At 34.7% G+C, this 22,216-nt stretch overlaps 1 protein-coding gene across 2 annotated transcripts; it reads right to left on the bottom strand.

Annotated features, from left to right (window-relative positions):
• Positions 1-1,837: 1,837 nt before the first annotated feature.
• Positions 1,838-21,968, bottom strand: LOC121971528 (GBF-interacting protein 1-like). Of its 2 annotated transcripts, XM_042522842.1 has the most exons (11): positions 21,552-21,968; positions 20,283-20,326; positions 15,857-15,983; positions 8,879-9,011; positions 7,640-7,713; positions 7,115-7,450; positions 4,166-4,496; positions 3,701-3,956; positions 3,467-3,559; positions 2,817-3,281; positions 1,838-2,317 (listed from the first exon to the last, which is right to left on the bottom strand). In XM_042522842.1, exons 1-11 carry the CDS (start codon positions 21,724-21,726, stop codon positions 1,964-1,966), a joined length of 2,388 nt encoding a protein of 795 aa, XP_042378776.1. In that variant the 5' UTR covers positions 21,727-21,968; the 3' UTR covers positions 1,838-1,963. The 2 variants fall into 2 exon arrangements, with proteins under 2 accessions (XP_042378776.1, XP_042378775.1); XM_042522841.1 differs by having other exon boundaries at positions 7,115-7,713.
• Between the last annotated feature and the right edge of the window lie 248 nt (positions 21,969-22,216).

Here is a 22,216-nt window from a genome sequence, read left to right as displayed (position 1 = left end):
CAATGGTGTGCTTGATTCTCAATTTGGACCAATAGAAGCTCTTGTAGAAACTTAAAAGTGAGGCATGGGCTCAAAGTTATCAAATTGACAAATCATGACACATTGACTCATCAAGTCTCAAAGAGTCAACAGTATATGCTTGTTTGTGAAATTAGAATACTATAGACTCATATAGTAGTTCTAGACTAAAACTGCTACATAGACTAAAATTGATACAAAGTGTCTTAACTCTAAAAATTAGGGTTTTGGCATATGGCTCACCATAATAGATTCTATGGAGGTCAATGGTGTGCTTGATTTTCAGTTGGAGCTCTAATAGCAACTTTGGCTAAAGCTACTTATGTAAGTTCAGCATCATCAAAATTGACAAATGATAAGTCAAATGATGGGCTTGTTTGTGAATTAGATACATGTTGATGAGACATATAAAAGAGAGGACCATAAAATGTGAGCAACTAAAGTCATAGTTGCTCATGGTCGAAAGAGACAACCCAACACAAATACATTTATGGAAGTAAAACATGCCTGAGGTATGCTTTTGATCTTGATTCAAAAATGGATATCTCTTTAATGATTTTGTTAAAAAGGTCTTTTGTGTTTTTGGCCAAATAGAAATACTAAGTGATACCGACAAATAGATCACTGCCTACATCAGCTAAATATGCATTAGCTAAAACACTAAATTTGGAGAAGAAAAAAAACTCCTCGACAAGGTCTTCACCAGATAACTAGTTCAGTTAGACATATTTTCTTTCAATCACATTAAAAACAACACTGGCATCTCATGTCGTGGAGGGTGCATGACTGATATTGTTGCTATCGCACACCGACGAAAGTCGATGCTATTGAACTATTCAGTAGTGGCAACCACAGGCGACAATGGTCATGGTTTGTCCTAAACTTCATCTTTCTCTTCCTCCTTTCATGAAGATGCTTCAACGGGAATTTATGAAATGGAAGAGGAGACAGATTGTTTACAAAAGAATACCCTTAATTAATCTCCCTTCTCTCCGAATAAAAGTTATTAGGTTTAGGTCTATACATCCATCTCTCACATCATTTAACCATATATGGTCACTCTTTATAGGTTGAGGTTAGATTCAATTTATATAACATAATTTTTAAAAAAAATAAAATTAATTATTAATTAACGGCAACCCAAAATTAAAGAAAAAATTCTAACATGAGATTCTTACCGCCTGCCAAGCTATAGCAGGCTAGATGATGATGCGTGAGACTTCCAACTGCCAACAAAAGATGAGAATCATTAAAAAAATTTAACAGACTGTAGATCTCTCGTGTCGCAACCATCAAGCTCATGCTTCCTCTTTGATTGCGGTAGCAGTTAACGTTTACATTCTCTGTTTTCCTTTGCAAAAAGTTTGGTTGCTCGCTCTTTTGCAGCAAAAGATGAAGTCTTTATGTTAACGGCCCCTCCAGAACAACCTCACACTCTAGAAGGGAACAACCTCACACAGAATATCCCTTATGAGAAATACCACACCCAACTTAGTTTTGTCTGGCCTTTACAGGTCACTCAGTAATCCCATCTGTGTAACTCAGCTAACTCACTTGATCAATCTTAGCCCATTTAATTACCTCTCAAGTTCCCGCAACATTCATACCCATCTAACTCAATTTGTCCCACACAATATGCCCATCTCACTCAGCCAGTATGGCCAACCCAACCAACTCAGCCTGCCCTATCATTTTACACTCCCAACACATTCATCCTGCTCAAGACACTCAGTCAATCCTATAGAACTTCAGGTCCATCTCAACTTTCACCCACTTTATGAACTAGAGTCGACTATACTCTGGAGTCTGGAGTTGCATATAAATAATGCGCAAGTCTGTTATTGTATTGTTTTAAATATACCTGACAGTCATTTAGCTAAGAAAATTTCTTCCAATTACAGACAATTGCCCACGCCTTCCCTTGAATGAGGCAGATAGTACATCTTCAAAAGTTGCCAGTCCAATTTAGATGACCAAGACCAAGCTGTGACTGCTGATAGGTTCCGACCTGAGGGCCTGGAGCTGCCAGCCCAACCCCAACGCCTCCACCAATGGCTGGTGAGACCTGATGGTGCAACAACTGATGAGGTGTTGCTATGGACGCTGGTTGAGTTGGATGGTACAGGCCAGGGTACTGGACATGTGGAATCTGTGCTGCAGCACTGAATGAAGCATGGCCAGCATGTGCACCAGGCATAAATGCAGCATGTGGTGATTGTGCTGGTAAATTGTAGTAAGGAGCCGACGGCAAGTTTGGAACATCTCTGGGCGTCTGAATCCATAAATCAGATGTCTCTGCCTGCAGGAAATAAACAAACCGCATGTTACCACAAAACGACATAATAGAATAACAAGTATAACCATGTCATTTAGAAATAAAAATCAGTTCAACTTTTTGAACAAGATATAAGCATTCATCAAGCAAAGGGAGAAATTAGAACAGTACTGAACATTGCACCAAAAATCTAGGGATACTAACATGAAAACCATCTTTAAAGCCTCAAGAGAAATAAGGTGAAAATCCTGTATTGAAACCATTGTCCAGAAAAATACTTGCAGACAATATAAAGATACCCAGAAAAGTGTGGCTTCAGTTCACTTGAGTTGATTAGACTGCACTATAGAAATGCCACTAGAGACATAAGATGACGAGAATACTTCATATCATATCCACAATAAAAACAGAGTCGAAGAATATCTAGAAAAGTAATGAGTTCAGCTTGTAAGAGTTATGGAACACTCTTGTCTTTTTACTAAATCAGTGAGATTAAAAAAAACATGAAGCTGTAAAATAATACCTGTTGATTCAGCACATAGAGACTGCTGTCTTTATACTTGACCCTGCTGAAATCTTCAATGCCTGTTGTACTGCCAACAGCAACAGGAGAACTAATACTAAAAGCAGAATTGCTATAGCTGGTATAGGCAGTAGGACTACCAGTGGGAAGTGGTTTATACTGTGGCAGGGCATATTTCATGGTGTCAGGTGAGATTTGTGAGCTTCCTCCTGGCATCAGAACAAAATTATTTCCATTTGACGGGTGAGGATATGGAGGATTGCTAGAATAGTTTGGCATTGCAATTGGAGGAACATAGATTGGAGAAAATATGTGCCGATATGGAACAAAGTTAGGGTAATGTGGCATGTGAACTTGGGGATACATCTGCGGAAGTGACTGCTGAGGCTGATGAACAAATTGTTGCTGCTGTGTGACAGCCACATTGGATAAAGGACTGAAACTAGCAGCAAGTGAGTTCAACACCTGCAGAAAAAAAAATGCAACAAATTAAACACAAAGGAATAGAGGCAACCACTAGTAAATCAGAAGCATAAAGCAACCAGGCACCCACGCAATGGCAAAACAGGGCCTCAACAAACCAAAAGGTATTTTATGTAGTAATTAGCAATCTGACATAAGTGAGACTTGTCCCACACATAAAAAACAACCTCAGAAGATGAAGCCAAGTCCTGAATGTGTGCATTGTCTTCCATAACTGTTCTTAAAAATGGCACATCATAACCACTTTGATTGTCATAGGCCTGTTTGAAGTAAAAACAAAATAAGTTAGTGAGAATATCATCACAATAAGATCAGCTATTCTTACTAACTAGCGTTATGAATCTCTATTTCAATAGTTATTCACAGTTCAAACTAGAAGCAATCCATGTTGCCAAACTTACTCCAAAGTTCGACAAGCTTTCTGGATTTTTTAATTGTTGTTCAGAATTGTAAAGACTGCCACTTTTGACTAATCCAATGTCTGCATAACTTCCAATATGTTGAGTTGTAGACTCATTTCCAGTTGGCAGTTCCTCAGATTCTGCAACTGATGCAGGATAGTCAGATTGAGAGGTTCTAACTTGGACGTCCATGGTACCCCCATTAATAACAGTAAAAGTGTCCTCATTAGAGACAAGTGGAGGTGAAGCTGATGAACTGGCAACAAACTAAAGTATATGAATCCATTTTTAACATTAAAAATGGAAAAAAAAAATGTAATGATAATTAAATGCCCGAGGCAACAAACTGCAACAAAGCTTCATGATTGTTAGCAGTTTAATTAGGAAAAAAAAAATCTAGGGAAATATTAGTCAGTATAAAGTCAAAGATGAGTTCAAAATGATAAAAATGAGAGATGGTAGGACCTCATAGAAGGTTCATCAGCAACATCATCTGCCCTTTGAGATTGGTTATACGTATATTTGTTTGTGTCAAATCCAACTTCAAAACTGCCAAATGTCAAGCGTGCAAGTTCCGATTCTGGAACTTGTAAATGTTGGGGTATGATTACGTGTTGATTTTCTAGGATACTAAGTTTTGACAAGTTCTTAGACAGTCCAGTAACATCAATCACCTTTGAGCTAATCGAATTATCAGCAGAAGATGGAGCAGCTGAAACAGTTCCATATGTAGCTGGTACATCAATATTGGGTTTTCTAGTAGATTTTGGCTTCCACTCCATGTTGACCTGCATGGCTGCAAAGTGACTGTCAAAGCAAGCATAAAAGTATATTATGACAGAATCTTCAAGCCAGAATGATACATAGTTAACCAAAAAATATAGCATATGAAGTAGAAACAAACTACTAATCATTTAATAAATGCTAGAAAAGAAATCACGTTAAGGGAGTATACATTGCTCGCTTGCATTCCACCTCTAATCATGAAACCTTGTCACCACTCTTGATTTTTAGCAAGCTCAAGATCAATTATTATCTTGCGACTGCACCCAATTTGCCACTAGCTTAAAACAAGTGTCTCATCCATCTCTTAATCTCAATCTAGACAGGCAAGTATAGATTAAGAGAGAATACACCTGTCTTGATCATTAGTGGCCACAAAAAGCCTTGTAAACTCATTTTGAAGTTGTTTAAGGTACCAACCAAACCAGAATAAAAAGAATATTAAATAGCAAATAATGTTAGAAATAATATATTTAAATATTTATCATGAATCTTATTTTATTCTTCATAATATTTTTAATGTTTATTTAATTCTATTCAATAAATATAAAAAAAAAATTATAATCTAATAACATCGACTTATGTATAAATAATCAAATATTATATTATATACCAAAAATATTGTTGTATTTAACCAAATATTATCACTAATCACTGATCTGATATTTTTTTGACTTAATAATAAAAAAAACTATTGATATTGTAATAAATAAATATATGATCACTAATCTGGTTATCTCATGTATGAAACATGATATGCATCCTTATTATAATAAGATATCATTTGTCATCTCGCAAACAAAAATATTTTACTTTCTTGATTATGCAAATTTCACTGATCCTACCACCTGTTTTGGAATTTGCACTACAAAGTCCTAAAATAAGTTGCTTCAAATTTTTCCTTCCAAGTAAAAAATATGGTCAGGGCCCAAATCCAAAGGAAAGCTACTTCTTGCTACCATAACTGGAAAAAGATATTGAACTAGGGATGTTCCATAATTTTACGAATAGCAGACTGTATTACAAAAATTTGAGATCTCTTGATCTTTCAATATGCTCTTACTCTCCTCAGAATGGTGCTCAGATCAGAAGCATGACAAATGGCGGTGGCAGTGACTGATGAACCATGATAGAGGCTAATGGACCAAAAGTAGCACTAGATCCTATGGAGTGTCATTTGCCTTCTCAAGCTCAAAAATCAAGTTCAATGTTAGGAAGAGTAGGGTGGTGGTGTACATGGAAGGCATCAATAGTCCCTTGGAGACGACTTTTGTAATGCTTGGATCACCAAAAAAAGGCTTGCCCCCAAGCTACTTAAAGAAATAGAGCACGGCTGCCCGGTCCATCTAGAGAGACCACATTGCACCTTTGTGGATAATCTTATTTTCCCCCTTGATGAAGTTAAGTTATTGATAGGGGAAAATGATTGATAGGGGATAATGATGCAGAAAAGAAAATAAATTGAAGAATAACTTGAAAACTTGAATCCAATTGAAACTTAAACTTAATGTTTAATATTTGATAAATTGTTGAGTTATTTGATAGTTTAAGGTTGTCACATTTTTTCCTTTTAGTAATTAATGAAGTATTTATTTTCTAGTTTTTATTATGGTTGGGAGTATAAAAAGTGGTCTAAAGTTAATGTTAAGAATCCATTTTATTTCTTTGGGAGAGAGTTATCATTTTGAGGGTGTTCGCTTTGATCATCCACTGTGATATGTCAAATCACCTCCCTCTTAATAGAAGTAAATGTTAGAATATTACTCATTTTCTTTCAACAATTTTGCTTTTACATCTTGAGTAAAAAGTATAACCCTAAATTTTTTCTATTCTCTACACTATTCAATTTCCAATTCTCACTGTCTCCATAAACTGGAAGCCAATGAATAGATTAGTTATTATTAATCTTCTGGAGCGTATTCCTTTTCTCAATCAAGAGAGCAGATGTCAAGGGTTCACTGTTCTTTCTTGAAATTATCATCCCGTTTAGTTACTAGAACCACATCTCTTTTTTCACAATCCGTCAGCTAGTTTTCCATTCTTCAAAAAACCAATATGCATCTGTGTGGCTTGAATTGGGTCAAGAGCATCATGCCACCAAAGTGTCCATGTGGCACCAAGATTGTATCTTCGCAAAGCTGGATTTAACTAATATCTTCATCAAACATTTAAACAGTATGATTTGAAACAACATTAATATGTATAATCCAATTTACGGGCATTATAGTAAATTTATTTTATTTTATTTTTTTTAATAATTCAAGTGAGTGTCTAGGCTTCGCCCAACTAATCTTAGAGGTAGACGGCCTTCCCCCTAATTTGCCTACCGGGAAATCTGGAGAACTTATGCATACTTAAAGGTCGACCTCCAAAATATTCATCCATTCCCCTAAGTGTTTTACCACTGCACCACACCCGTGATGGCTTAGAGTAGATAATTTAGTTTGCATGGCTAGTTAAGTAATCAATGATTCTGTTGAGGTATATATGGATGCAAAGAACTCTTTTCTATTGCATATACTGCTATCTTTCTTATAACTTGATGAATTAAAATACAGATATTAAGCATCATGCATGCATCTGACCATGATACAAGGACAACATTAAGAATGCTAGTAACAGAAGATTTACCTTTATGACTACTGACTGACTGACGCTGCACCTTGCCATTATGTTGGTTACTTGGAGCAGATTTTCCCATAGGTGTGTTGAGCAAAGTAGGCACTGAAGTAGAGACTTGGTTTAACTGATTGCTCTTATATGCGGCAATTGAATGACCAGGTAATTCTGTCTGCGGCAATACATCTTTTCTCAATAGAGAAATTGAAAAGGAATTTGTAGAAACAGATGACTGAGAAGCCCTATAATTGGGAGGTTGTCTCTGAGCACCAACAGCTCCAACTTCACGACGAATAGCCCCAACTTTTCCAGCTGATAAAGAGTTAGCAGATGGGACATGCACGGGATCTGAGAAGGAATAGTACAAACTATCACTGGAATTGCTTGGGGGAGTTTTAGAATGAGCCCTATAATTATTATCGAAATCCTGTGTCCTGGACGAGAGGGCAGTTGTCTTTGCCTCTCGATGCTGACATGCCCCCTGACTAGCACTTGAGCCTGTTTCATTGGCATTACTAGGTGGATCAATAGACTTGCCTGAACCTGCTGATATGAGTTGTCCTAACTTTGGTGCAACAGAAAGTTGTTCCTCCAATATATCTCGGTCATTGCTTAAGTGATAACATGTAAAATAGGAAACTATGTGAGATTTAACACTTTTTCACATAAAAGAAAAAAAGAACAAACACAGCATTGACTTCAGTATCACGGATGCCTTGAGCAAAAGCCAACATAACACAAAAACTGAGAGAAAGTTGCTCAAATTGGCACACTTTCTTGGAAGGCTCATGCTTATAACTTGGGCAGAAAAAAAAGGACCATCAAGCGAGAAGACCAAATATAGTATAACAACTATCTTCTTCACCCATACTTACACTTGCCACAAAAGCTCATTTTGATGATTCTCAATGCATAAAAAATTCTCACAGATACTCTTCAACTACCCTTGCCATACCCCTGTTGAAGCAGACTCCAGATATACACTTGGTATTTCTATTGAACATGTGTAATAAAATTTCATAAATAATAGAGCCAGAAACTTAGATCAATGCTTGTGTCGCATCTATTCAAGTCTAAAAAACTTGAGTTGCTTCTAATATGCAACCAAGTAATCCCCAGCCACATTCCTCACCTTGCTATTTCTCAATTCCCGACCCAAAAGAACACCAAATAAAAATAAATTTAGGGGAGAGGAAAGAAAGGTCATTCTCAATCACCAAATTATTTTGGTCAACAATGGCTTGTGCACAAATTTGAAAGCTGGCAATATTTGTCAAATTAGTATGTCAGAACTCTTGATAAGCCGTCAAATATTATTAATCATATTCTGTTGAGAATCCTACATGTGATGGCTTTTCATACAATACCAAACCAAAATTTTGGTGATCTTCTACATCACTCATGCCATTGCTTAACAATTCACAACTACTGGAATTTTTACCGGATGAAAATATCACTAAATTAACAACCTCAACGATCCTTCAAGCTCTCATGTTCTACCTTAGCACGTCATCAACCAAATGTGTTCATCACTATTATTAGGAGTCAAGTACATAAATATATTCCTCCATTGAGCTTTATATCACTATTCTCCAGTGATATATTCAAATTTAGTGTTCTACTCTGCCACCGTCTTCAAATTGTACAAACACTCAATATATATTACAACCACCAACCAGCCCCAAAAAAAACAATGAAGGTCATGCAGCCAATGATAGTAATGTAGTTGTAATTTAGCCTCTACCCAAATCCAAAAATTAAAAAAAAAAAACAAACCTCTTCTCAATGACACTTGATGAAGTGTTTCCAATGCTAGAAGTTAATTGATCAATTGTTTCTTGTACAGCATCCTCTTTGGCATTTTGGTTGGCTCGGTTGTCTCTAACAACACGAAATTGTCTGCTAATTCCTGCATAGTTGAACAAAACTCTCTAAAAATTTATACATCATGAATATGTTCCACAGAATATAATGGACAATGGAATTCTGAAAGACAAACTCTAAACAAATATACAAAGCCATTTTCTACAATTCAGAGATTAAGAAACTTATTAAGAACACATTCTTCTTGTGAAGTAAGATATCATTTAAACAAGAATCATGAAAGCATAATCAAATTTCAACAAAATGCATGGCGACATTTTAGGATTCGGAATATCATAACTATTTTTTGTGTTTCTTCTTGTCCTCTAGAAGCAGTAGCGTCTTAATTTTTTTCCTTTTTTTCTCAAATGAGAAGTAATCAGCACAATGGACCTATAAATATGTGTGATGCACTTGAGTTGATCATACCCAGAAACACTTGAAAATATAAAAAGGGGGGCAGGAGTTAAATGCCTACAGTAGCAGCAGATAAGCTTTAGCTGTAGAAATGCTATGAAAGAGGAACAGTAAGAGCGCCCAATAAACAAGAAAAAGAAACAGAATGGCTAGCAGCAGAGGTGCAGCATGAAAATAATACAATAGACAAAATTTGACTATTTAGAACTCTCTGCTTCATGTATAGGTTAAATAAAAGGTCCCATTTTGAACAAGGAAGATGGAATTCACACATCTTAAATAGAAATCAAGACCTGCAATGCAAGCAGTTCCAGTCAGTGACTAACTATTGATCGTGGAGAAGAATCAAATTAATGTATTCTTAGGACTGGATTTCAACAAAAGATATGTCATATGTTGCTTAGACTCGAGACAAGGTACGTAGATTTGATGGGGGTGTGTTTCCAAGTATCTAGCAAGGTTGATTCTGAAAGCTTTTACATGCAAACTCAACTTAGAGCTTCAGTCCAACACAAATATACAAGTACCAAAAAATATATATGAACAGAAGCAACAACTACCATTGTAAACCGAGATGGCCAAGATAAAAGGCCCAACATAGCACCATCATGGAAGAGGAGAAAAGTTGGGTGCCTAGAGAGAATGGTTAATTATAAACCCAAATAAGAATCTTCGCAAGTTGCAAACATCTTTGCTAACTTTCAACAGTAATTACAGAAATATGGATACTTGGAGAGAAAGTAAGGAAAAAATAAAACAATTTAAGCTGTGGAAATCAGGGACATTTGAAGTATAAAAATTTCTGGTTAACAAATGCTGACCGAAACAAATGTCTGTCATTTATTTCTATCCCACCATAATGGGGCAGGAAATAATATCACTGATATAGGTGAAATAAATCTTCCTCACTTCCTTTCTCTCCCTGATTTGTCAGCAGATGAACAAGGGAAAGAATTTTTTTTTTTCTTTCCCTTCATCTAAATTTCTTCTACTACATAAGAGGCCTGAATAATTGCGTAGAATCGCTATGAGTAGCTACAACGACATTCAGACAAACAATTCTCACCATATGCCCCCTATGGATGTGGTGCAGTGGTAAGAGGAGCAATAAGAGGACTAGAGTTTGAATCCCAAATGAGACGAATATCTTGGAGGTTGACTCCGAGTGTGCATAAGTTGTTCTCCAGATTTACCCGGTAGGCAAACTAGGGGAACGCCATCTACCTCAAGGATTAGTCAAGTAAAGCCTGAACGCCTGGATTATCAAAACATATATAATATTTCCCTTGAACAAGGTTTTAAAAAAAAAAAATCCCTTGAAAAGGGTAAAAAAAAATAGCTCCAGTCCCCATATAATTGAGCTTGCATCCAAAGTTGGTTTTTCCCCACTATATATATTTGTTGTTAACTAAAAGGTTATTATTATAAGAAGATTCTTGGAATTTACTCTAAGCATGACTGACAAAACAACAAAAGAAATAGGAAATGAGAAAGGGGGGAAATCTGTTAGCATCATGAGATATTATAAGACAGGAATGAGGCAACTGAAAAAGAAAAAAATCAACAGATTAATCAAACAAGAGAAGGCCGAGAGAATATATATATATATAAAGGACAGTGAGTACAAATGGAACAAAATTTGTATGCTAATCACGTACATTGACATTAACCTCCTCAACTGAGTTGCCATTTTATAATTTTTCATAAGAAAACTAACAAGCTTCCAAGCACAAATCTTTATCAATGCAGAAATGCATTCAAAAATAACATTTAAAACGGATTCAAAAAGAGGCAATGGAAGGCCCCTATCAAAAATACAATGGAGAAATAGAATAAGATAGAGATAAAGTCAATGAAAAACGACCTTATACTGTTAGATGAACATATCACAACCTTTTCCCATCCCTACAAGCATATATGGTAGCAAATATTGTGATCTTGACCTTAGGATCTTATGATCCTAAATTTCAAATTGGGCTAAAGATCATTTGAACCTACAATTCAATCTCATCTGTTATTATTCCTAGATAGGATCTCAGCCCAACCACCTTGATTAGAATACATTTGTATTCAATATTAATCAACCTTTACTGTAGCAATTAAGATTTTATACATTATCATTGAAGAGTTGTAAATTATATCTTTTTGACTCTCAATTAAAAAATCTTTTTTAATAATTGTAACTATCATCTATCTGTAACTATTGTTAATAATCTTTAAATGTTACCATGGACTTAATCGTAAATATCTCAGGGCTTCTATGAAACAATACCCGACTTAGGGATGTGATACAACAACAACAACAACAACCACCAAGCCTTTTCCCACTAAGTGGAGGCGGCTGACTTAGGGATGTGATACAAAATTAAAATATATATACATATATAAAGATAGAGGGAAGTACTTCAGGGATTGACTCTAGTATATTGTCATGTTGCTTCGTATTAGAGCAAGCTCCCCTCACATGCTCATGTTCTCTATATGTTGCTATGGAGCCAGAACACCTACTGGGTTCTCATTGCAACACACTCTGGGAGAACAAGCAGATCTTGTCCTTATCTTGAGTTCTTACTTTGCTGCAGATGTGTTTTCTTGTCTCCATCCAATGTTGCCTTGCTGAACACTTTTCAGGCATTGATTTAGCAAAATCTACTGGGAGTTCCACCTTTGTGCTTCTTCAGTTTTTCCTAATTGAATTTCTCCTGCTTCTTTTCCTTGGTGAACTCACATCAACAGCAGATCATCTCGTCATAGCAGATCTTCATCAGACTCAACATAACTTCTCAATCTGCAGCTCTTTCCTGTGTGTTTCTCTTCTTCCAGCTCTGATCTGATCTTTACCTTTGTTGTTTGTTCACTCTACAGCTCTATTCTTCTTCAAGGCAATTTCACCTGTTTCTTTTCTGCATACCAGCTCTTGAACCTGATCTTTTCTGTTTGAGATTTTTTCTGTTTCTTTCAGCCACACCATATATTTTCTGTAGATTCTAGTGGCCCCAAATTGAAAGTCATCTTTGCTCTCTGCTTCTAGCCACTACAGCAGATTGACAGAGCAGGCAGCCCATTCTGCTCAATCTTGAATTTATTGCTTTCTCTGCCCATCTGATGCTTTAAAATGATGCTTCCTGCTTGAAGGTAAAGGCATTCAACACAGCTGTTGGTGGATGTCATCCTTCAACCAAGTTGGTCTATTAGTTCATGTTTCAAAAAGAACCCTACTAGAACTGCCTTCTTTCTAAAACCAGCATAATATTAGCTGAACTAGCTTCATTGCTTTGGAATCTAAGAACTATTAGTCAATTAGTGATCTCTAACTATATGGGTCCATCCAAGAGACTTTCCATGACAATATTAGGCAAAATGGCCTCTACCGTTGACATACTCTAATGAGGAATATCTATGTTTCCGCTAGTGGGAAACTAAATCTCAGAATGCAGCATCCATACCATCTCTAGTTTATGAAGATGCTTCTCGGAAAACAAATCTCAGAATGCAACATCCATACCATCTCTAGTTTATGAAGATGTTTCTATCACTTGTATAGCAAATGCTTATGTATCAAAAATCAAGATACCTAGATTCTAGAGCTTCTAGCCATACGTTTGTACCATCTCCCTTTTCTCAAGTCCTAAACCTACATCTCATCCTACTGGCATCGTTGTAGAAACGGGTCAGTTTGACTTGTTTAGGTTGTTGGTCAACTCAACCCTACACCATTTTTACAACTTCCTTCAGTTCCTATGTAAACTTTTCTTAGAAATTACTCTGTTAGCAAACTCACAAAGTTGCTGAATTATTCAATAGCCTTTACGATTGATTCTATATCCATCCGGATTTGTGGACTGAGTGAGTATCTAATACAGGTCAAGAGTCTTGAGGATTATATTTGACTATGACTGCACATTCAAATGTTCTGATGTCTTAATCCCTCACCATACCAAATCCATAGTCTATGCCAGAACCTACCAAGATGACAATGTTTAGAAGGTCCTATACTAACAACTAGAAAATAATGCTGAAACCTTCCTCTCGGTATTCATAATCCTGATTCCAATCACATTTGCCTAGAACATTCTAGGTCCAAATAAAGTATGCTCAAAGCTTGACGTTAAATACTTTATTTAACCTCATAGATGGCTAATCTAGAATTACAGTCTTCCTATTAAAGGAGCATCCCAAATCTTCCTTTTTTTCTGTGTTGAAATTAGAAAATTGAATTAGAGTGTCTATTATAGCTTTTAGAAGTGACAATACCAAAGTAAATTTCTCATACATTTTAATTATTTGTCTCTAGCTAGAGTATTCTTTAAAAATCTTCATGTCCTTATACACCATAACTGAATAATGTTGATAGGCAAAATAGGCAGAGAGTTAAATAGATGATACATTATTATTTCATCTGCGCATTTATCCCAAGCTTTCAGATGATCCCATTCTCAAAGCGTATTAGCTATATAAATCTCATGACTTATAAATTAGCTTTATTCAGTTCATGATTGTCAAGATCTACTGATACCTATATGGATTGCCCAAGTTGGATCATATCAGAAAAGTTCTGTGCAATCTTTCTCAAAAAATCAGTTACCACACAAAGATCATCAAGACATTTTCAACAACCCAAGATCCGAAGAAATTACCTAGAAATGAAATAGATTCCACTAGAAAATATATGGAAATTTTTGAAATTTGAGCAAATCGAAGGTGAAAATGGATGGATAGGTTGAAATTTGGATGAATTAGATTTGATATGGAAAACCAGCTTGAATCTAGTAAATGCAACTAAGAAGGCAAGATATTCATCACTATCACAAGTTCCAACTTAAATTTCTCAACCTCACCACCACTCGATATTGTCACAAGATTAATCATTAAACCTTTCTACTAATTTTAACCTGTCTCTAGTTAGATGGGATGGAGTGCCTCATCTATCTCTTTCCCTCTGTTTGAGTAAATTGAGCGAAATTACTATTGGTTGAGAGAAATCTTATAAATCTATTCACTTCAATGTGAAGTTCAAAAAAGACTACTAATATGAAATATTAACTATTAAACTAATATTATCAAATATTATTAATAATAGAATATTATTTAAATTTATACTAATAAATAATTTCTAGCATTATTTAAATTTTATACCAATAAATAAGGTTTTTAACATTTCTTGTAATACATTCTGACTTTTTATTTATTTCTTATATATTAATAAATATGATTTAATTTATTAAAAATCTAATACATACACATTTATCTTAATGATCTATTATTACCTAATAGTTCAAAAATATAAATTTATCATATAATAATAATAATATGATACTATTAACATTGTCATAATAATATGATATTATTAACTTGGTGTCACTACTAATATTGGGATAATAGATAATGTATTCTAATCCAACTTTACTACTTCTAATATGAACTATATGTAATGTGAGTTATTAATTATATAATGTTTGATGAAACATACTGTGAACAAGTATTATGATTGCACAGAATTTATTATCTTATATAGATATTTTATCTTTTGACAAATCTGATTTTGGTTTTTCAATCATCCAATTCTGATATCGATACCAACTTGACAGTCATGATCACAACTTATAAGTGATATAACTAATAATTTAAACATTCTTGCTACTTATTTGCTAAATATAACTTATGAAGCTATGACTTATTAATAGTGATTTGGCGATTAACAATTTAGTTTTGATTATGAACATTTACTGAACAGTTACAAGGTATAACTAAGTATCTTATAATTTTTAATAAAAAGTTGGGCTAACTTATAACCCCGCCACCTTACATGATTGACATCTTCTCAATTCTTCTTGCCCAGGCCAGAAATCTTGTCATTCACCTAGAGTAGGACGAAGAAGAATTATTGCCTAACCACTTGCCTCCTGTCCACTTATCATTGAAACACACTGCCACCTGCCAAGTATGGGACTGCCACAGGCACAAACCTAACTGCTACAACTTGCCTCTGTCAGCGTTGTGGCATTTCAATCAACTAGCAAGGCAACATGTTTCAGTCATGCGGACTGAAACTACATTTATTTTATTTAAATTCATGCCCATGAATAACATGTTCTAGGTCCAAAGGAGAAAGGTTCTACCTAGTCAAATGAATATAAAATTAAAACAAAGAACCAAAACTTAGATAAAACCCAGACAGCTGAAAAACAAAGCCCATGATATACCACTTAAAAATAAATTAGGACCATGACCCATCCGACTAAAAAAACACCAAAAGTTCTCTGTATCAGACATTTAATAAAACAGCAAGTAAACAAGCAGATGTCAAGGACTGCAAGCACTCACAAAATTAGAAAATACAACAGAATAAAGAATTCATTTACTCTGCCTACAGAATTAGAAAAGAATTGTTACTTTATAACAAGGGAATTCATTTTGCCTGTCACACTCACAAAACCAAAATAACAGAAGCTCAGAAGTTGAGATATTCATTACTTGGTATTGATTTTTGGATATAATTTTCTCTCTGCAAATTCAGATCCAATGATGTAGACGATTTTGCCCATTGAAGATTAGGTTCCACGTGTTTTCTTGTATCAGAAAAGCTCTTGTAACCTGTAGGCTGAGGTCATGATAAATGTCCTAATGAGTAGATGAAATTTTATGCAAAGAACAGAAAAATTAGAGTCAAATAAAAAGATATGTAGTCCATGTACACTAGAATAATGAACCTAAGGATAACTTTGAAAAAGTTATGATTTACATAATATACATAGGATTTCTTAACCTATTTCAAATTGAATGCCAAAGAATTTCATGTATTTATTTCTTCAGAAAGAAAGAAAAAAAACAAAGTGTGCTTGTGTGCCATGGGAAGGACGCTTAAGAACAAAAAAAACATAATGAAACTAACATGAAAACATAACAATAACCAAGTCTTTGTCCTACAAAGTGGAGTCAACTGTATAAGTCCTCCTACATCATTAGGCTCGATCCCCTACTATATCATTTATATTTAAATGAATTTTATCATATTTTATAAGCATATCTTCTTTGATTTCTCTTCCTCAATTAAAATACATATTTGTTAGGGTCTCACATCACCTACTTGGGAAATTTATTGGTCATGTGTCTTTCAAAGTGTTTTCTTAATAAGTGCAACTCCAACTTTCTTTGTTCTCATTTTTTATCTATCCATCCTCGTATGTCCGCTTTAGCATTCTCATCTCCGACTCTCATCTTTAACTCGTGTGCTCGCTTCATAGTCCAACATTTAACTCCGTATAATGAAGTATCTTTAACTCGTCATTTTGTAAATTTCCCATTAAACTTTAAAAGTATCTTACGATCACAAAAAGCAACTAACTTCCTCTTCCATTTCAACTATCTTAAGTATATCCTATATAAAGCATCTCTATCAACCGTCCATCCTTTTACAAAAAACAAAAAAACGAACCTAGATACTTGTCATCTCCCGTCTTTACAATTATCTTGGAATGTCAACTACTAAACTTAAATTTCATATATTCAGTCTTTAATCTACTAAGCCTAAAACACTTTTGAGCTTAGCTTTCCTCTTTTACATGTCGCATCAACCAAAATAATATCATCTACAAACAACACACACCATGGCAACCTCTATTGGATGTGTCTAGTGTATCCATCCATAACTAGTGTCAAAAGGTATGGACTTAGATATGATCGACTTGATGTAATCTTGTCTTTATGGGAAGGCTTCACTCAATCTGCCTAGAATCTTCACTCTTGTCATTACATCCTCATATATATCCTTAATTATTAATATATATTATGCTGACATCTTTCTTTTCTAAAATTCTCAACATAATTTCTCTTGATATTCTATCATAAGTTTTTTCTAGGTCAATAAATATCATGTGATACTTCTCAAGCAATTGTTTGAGAATATGTATAACTTCTAGCGTCCATCTTTCAAGTATAAATTCAAATTGATTTGCAGTCGCCTTGATCTTCTTGCTTTATTTTTTTATATCACTCTTTCTCAAAGTTTCGTGGTATGACGCATTAGCTTAATGCCTCTATAACTCGTACAATTTTGTATGTCTCCTTGTTTTTTCAATATTAGGTTTAATAACTTTATAAGCCATTGAATACACTACTTCCCTAGCCACTTCAATACATCTATTGGAATATCATCTAGTCTGACCGCTTTTCCATTTTTCATCGCATTTAGTGCCCGTTCTACTTCTAAAATTTGAATTCTCCAATAAAAATTAAAATTTTTACCTACTTAAATTTTCTAAGATAAGTTAGAAACTTAAATCTTCATTAAAAAAATTGATAAAAATATCCATCGCTCCTTTATTTTCTCATCCTTCACTAATACCCTATTAAATTCATTTTTAATGCATCTTATTTGAGTAAGAACATTTTATTTTCCTCTCTCTCTCTTTAGTTATTCTATAGATATATCTCCCCTTCTTTTGTGTCAAATTGTCAATACAAGCATTAGAAAACTTTAATCTTGGCTTCACTTTCTTAACCTCTTTTTTACCGACATACTTTTAAAGCTTTCTTCATTGTTACAAGTATACATTTAGGTGATTCTTTTTTTCTTTCATTTTCTCCTATACTTCCTCGCTCTTTCGCCAAAATTCTTTATTTGATGGTGTCCGTCCTCTTGACTTACTGAGCACACTCTTAGCCACTATTTTTAAGTTTGGCACTATCTTATCTCATCTCGTATTTGAGTCATCATGTGTTTATCTTAATCCGTGTGCTCTACCGTCTTCTTAAAGATACTTTGTTTCTCATCCTTTATCTTCCACCACTCTCTTCCTAATCATAAGAAATTCAATTTACGACTTATTATTTTCACTTTTGAAAGTAAGTCTTCTTCTCTTTTCTTAAAAAACATATTAGTTATTATAAGTTCATATGCTGTCATCAAATTCAATATAGTTTTTTTCTTCATTTCTTATTCCAAAACCATAGCCCACATATACTCTATCATATTCCTTAATTTTTACCCCTACATGCCCATTGAGATCTCCTATTAACATTTTTTATACTACCTCATTTAGATCTGCCAAAACCTTTGGAGTCCTCATTTAATCCTATTTTAAGTGCATATATGCTAATTGCATTAATAGTTTCTTTCGTTACTACTATCTTAAGAGCTATAATACTCTCTCTCTTCCTAACTACTTTTTTCTTTAAACAAACTATCTACTATAATACTACTAAGAGGGCGTTTGGTTTAGAGGAATAGGAGTGGGGAATAGGAATGAGAATCATTGATTGTCATTGTTAATGTTTGGATTATAGGAATAGGAATGCAAATAAGGGAATGAATCCTTGAAATTGGGTAATAATTCATTCCCATGTACCCTCCCCTTCAATGAGCTATTATCCTATTTTTATCAATCAAAATATTCCCTTATTCCAAAAATACCCTTGACCTAAAACTAAAATTTTCTCCCTTAATATCAAATATCAAAATATATTTATTTATTTTTTCTTTCATATCACTTCTCTCTCCTTGTTCTCTCTCATCATATTTTCTCTCTCATCATTTTATCACACACTTTCTCTCTCCTATCACACTATCTTTCCTTGTTTTTCTCATTACACTTTCTCTCTCATCATACTTTCTCTCTCCTCAATCTCTTCCATCGCACTCTCTTCTTTCTTTTTTTCTCATCATACTTTCTCTCTCATCATACTTTCTCTCTCAATCTCTCACATCACACTCCCTTTTCTCTTTTTTTCTCATTACACTTTCGCTCTCATCACACTTTCTCTCTCCTCAATCTCTCTTGTCACACTCCCTCCTTTTTTCCTCAACACACTATCTCTCATCATACTTTCTCTCTCATCATACTTTCTCTCTCCTCAATCTCTCCCATCATACTCAATGTTCTCTTTTTTTCATTACACTTTATCTCTCATCATACTTTATCTCTCACCATACTTTATCTCTCATTTTTTCTCATTATATTTTCTCTCTCTTCACCCTCTCTCATTGTACGCTCTCTCACATCATACTTTCTCTCTCATCATGCTCTCTCCTATCACACTCTCTTTTCTCATTTTCTCTCATCACACTTTCTCTCTCTTCATTCTTTCACATCATACTTTCTCTCTCATCATTCTCTTTCATCATATTTTTCTCTCACATCTATTTTTTTCTCTTATTTTTTCTTTAAGGGTAAAAAAGGAAATTTTGATTTATTCCGATAGAAAATATGCAACTAACCAAACATTATTTTTAAGAATGATATCCATGCTCATACCCATTCCCATTCCACAATACAATGATTCTCATTCCGATTCCTATTCCTAGGAAAGAACCAAACACCCCCTAAATTTCTCGTTTTACTCTTTCATGTGTACCATAACTTAAAACTTGAGTTCTCTATCATCTTTGTGTTATCTACCCATTTTGTCTCATGTAAGCATAAAATATTAATTCTTCTTCTAATCATCATATCTACGATCATTGATTCCCTAGTGAGTGTTCCTACATTTTATATTCCAAATCAAAGACAATTAGTATTCTTATAGTTTCAATTCTTATCCAACTTAGGCTGAGAACTCTTTTATATTTAATACTACACCTAAGTACTCATGAAGATATAGCAGTCATTGCCAAGACATTGCAGTTGAACCCTACAACACAATGCTTCCGAGAAACAACCTAATATTGGTGCAATAATTTTTTGATAGATTCATACATATCATTTACCAATGTTTTGATGGTGGTTGACACCCTAACGCAAAGTGAAATTATGTAAAAGCTCAAATATGTTAGTACATCACTTTGTGGAGACATAAAAGCAATGAAGTAATTGGGATCTTCCTATTCATACATTTTTGTGTTATTTCTTCGAAAACTAAACCAAAAAACGCTTACATATATGTTATCAGTGTTGATACATACCTCTTTCTTCCTATCCCTTCTCCTTTTTACCTCATGAAAAGGATCTGTCATATGAATAAATAAAGAACTTAAGCAAGATTAAGAAAAGATCATTGAATGAAATGATATAAAATAACACAATTATTCCAACACAACTTAAGCAAGATTGAGAAGAGATTGTTAAATAAAAAGATATAAAATACCATAGTTATTCCAACACAAGTATCTTTAAATACTATTTGCATTTTTCCAAGGATGAGACATGAAAGATGCAGTAATATCAATTAAGCTTAAAGTAATTAAACATGTAGGCTACAAATCTTCAATCATGCCAGCTTGAGAAAACAATTCATGTGAATATGAACAGGATAAACCTATTAGCCAACTACATTGGAACACTTTCATGAATAGACTTTAATCTAGGTGTGGTTTTGTAGCTACTCCTCGCCCCTAGTCTAAACATGTAGGAAGTTTGAAAACTAGTCTTTTAGCTATTACAATTTCCATTACTACCAACCAAACATAGCAATAGCTCATTAACGCCAAGAATTATAATTTCCTACATTTGTTTAATACCCCTATAATTTTTATAATTTTGTATTCTCCTTTGTTTTTATATAAAGGAACTAGAGTACTTACCCGCATTTGTTTTGTTTTCAATATCAAGTTGAATAACTTCTTAAATCATTTGATACCTTACTTCCCCATGCACTTTCATACCTCTATCAAAATATCATTTTGTTCAACTACTTTTCCATTTTGCATCTCATTTAAAGCCCCTTCAACTTTTGAAATTTGAATTCTATGATTATAAATTTTAATTTTTATACTCCTCTGACCTAAGTTAAATTGGCATCTTCATCTAACTATTGACAAGCTCCCTCTAACAACTGCACACTCCCCAAACACCTAAAATGTAGGCATAATCTTTTATCATCTGCTATACTTACTGCATATACAGTTTGCCAAGTCATCTTTTCAAATGCAAAACGAACGAACAAGGAAAACTGATATCTAAGAGCCATTCCACGCATGGCATGAGACGAGCAGTAAGTAGACATGCATTGCCCTTGAGCACATTGATAAAACTAGACGCGTAAACCCAACTTTACTCCTGCTCACCAGCTATTAAAGAATACAGGATCTAGGAACATCAGTTCAACTGTAATGAAGCAGCCAAACATAAGAAGTACATAGCGACCGGGGTTGGTCAGTTGCACGAACCAAAAGGCACAAACTTTGAAAATTCAACCAGAAGGTGAAGAAGGAAAACGAGCATCGAATGAGAACCTTGATAGAGCAGCCTCTGGGCGGTTTCATTGGGATCCATGTTCGTCTCCTTTAGCATGGCGTAAATATCAGCGTCTGAGTGGTCGCCGACGATCTCCCTTATGGACTGGATGGTGCTCCGGATGCGAAAAGGAATAATTTGACTGCCGCCGTCGTTCCTAGGCGCCAAGACCATCTCTGGCAAGGTCAGGAGAGAGGAAAATGAAGCACGGCAAGGCAGCTGCAGAAACCCTAACGGATGCTAACGGCCGACGTGCATCAAGCATCAAACATCAAACCAAGCGAAAGGGGGATCAGACGTTGGGAGCCAAAAAGGGGCGGCAAGGGTTTTGGGAGGGGAAGGAATTGAAGACTTGGAACCCTAAAATTAGCGAGTCGACGCAATTTGGCCTGTAACTCGATGGGGGTATTTTAGGAAAGAGGGCGGCGAGGTCGGTGCTGACTGCAAGTCGTCTTATTTGATTAACGTTTTGGTGTGTACGGAATAGGGCAAGCAAGTCAAAGGTTACACTAATCGGACAAGTCAAATCAATTTGTAAAATTTGATCACTTTTTCTATTAGGTATAAAATCTGAAAATTGATTTAAATAATAGTTAAACATACCTTTAACCCCGTATGTAATATCCAAACAAAAATAAAACAACAACGAGGAGGATGGAATTTC

Source organism: Zingiber officinale, chromosome 4A, assembly GCF_018446385.1.
Source record: "Zingiber officinale cultivar Zhangliang chromosome 4A, Zo_v1.1, whole genome shotgun sequence".
NCBI lineage: Eukaryota > Viridiplantae > Streptophyta > Magnoliopsida > Zingiberales > Zingiberaceae > Zingiber > Zingiber officinale.
Note: the sequence above shows the minus strand (reverse complement) of the source record. Positions and strands in the feature narration are given on the sequence as shown.

What these genes read in the sequence shown, in the direction of transcription:
- LOC121971528 (XM_042522841.1), bottom strand. Translation starts at nt 21,726, where the DNA reads ATGGTCTTGGCGCCTAGGAACGACGGCGGCAGTCAAATTATTCCTTTT. An exon ending in GAAGGGATAGGAAGAAAGAG is followed by an intron (nt 15,984 to 20,282) that starts GTATGTATCAAC and finishes TCATGACCTCAG; the next exon opens with CCTACAGGTTACAAGAGCTT. An exon ending in ACTTGGCTTCATCTTCTGAG is followed by an intron (nt 3,282 to 3,466) that starts GTTGTTTTTTAT and finishes TTTTTTCTGCAG; the next exon opens with GTGTTGAACTCACTTGCTGC.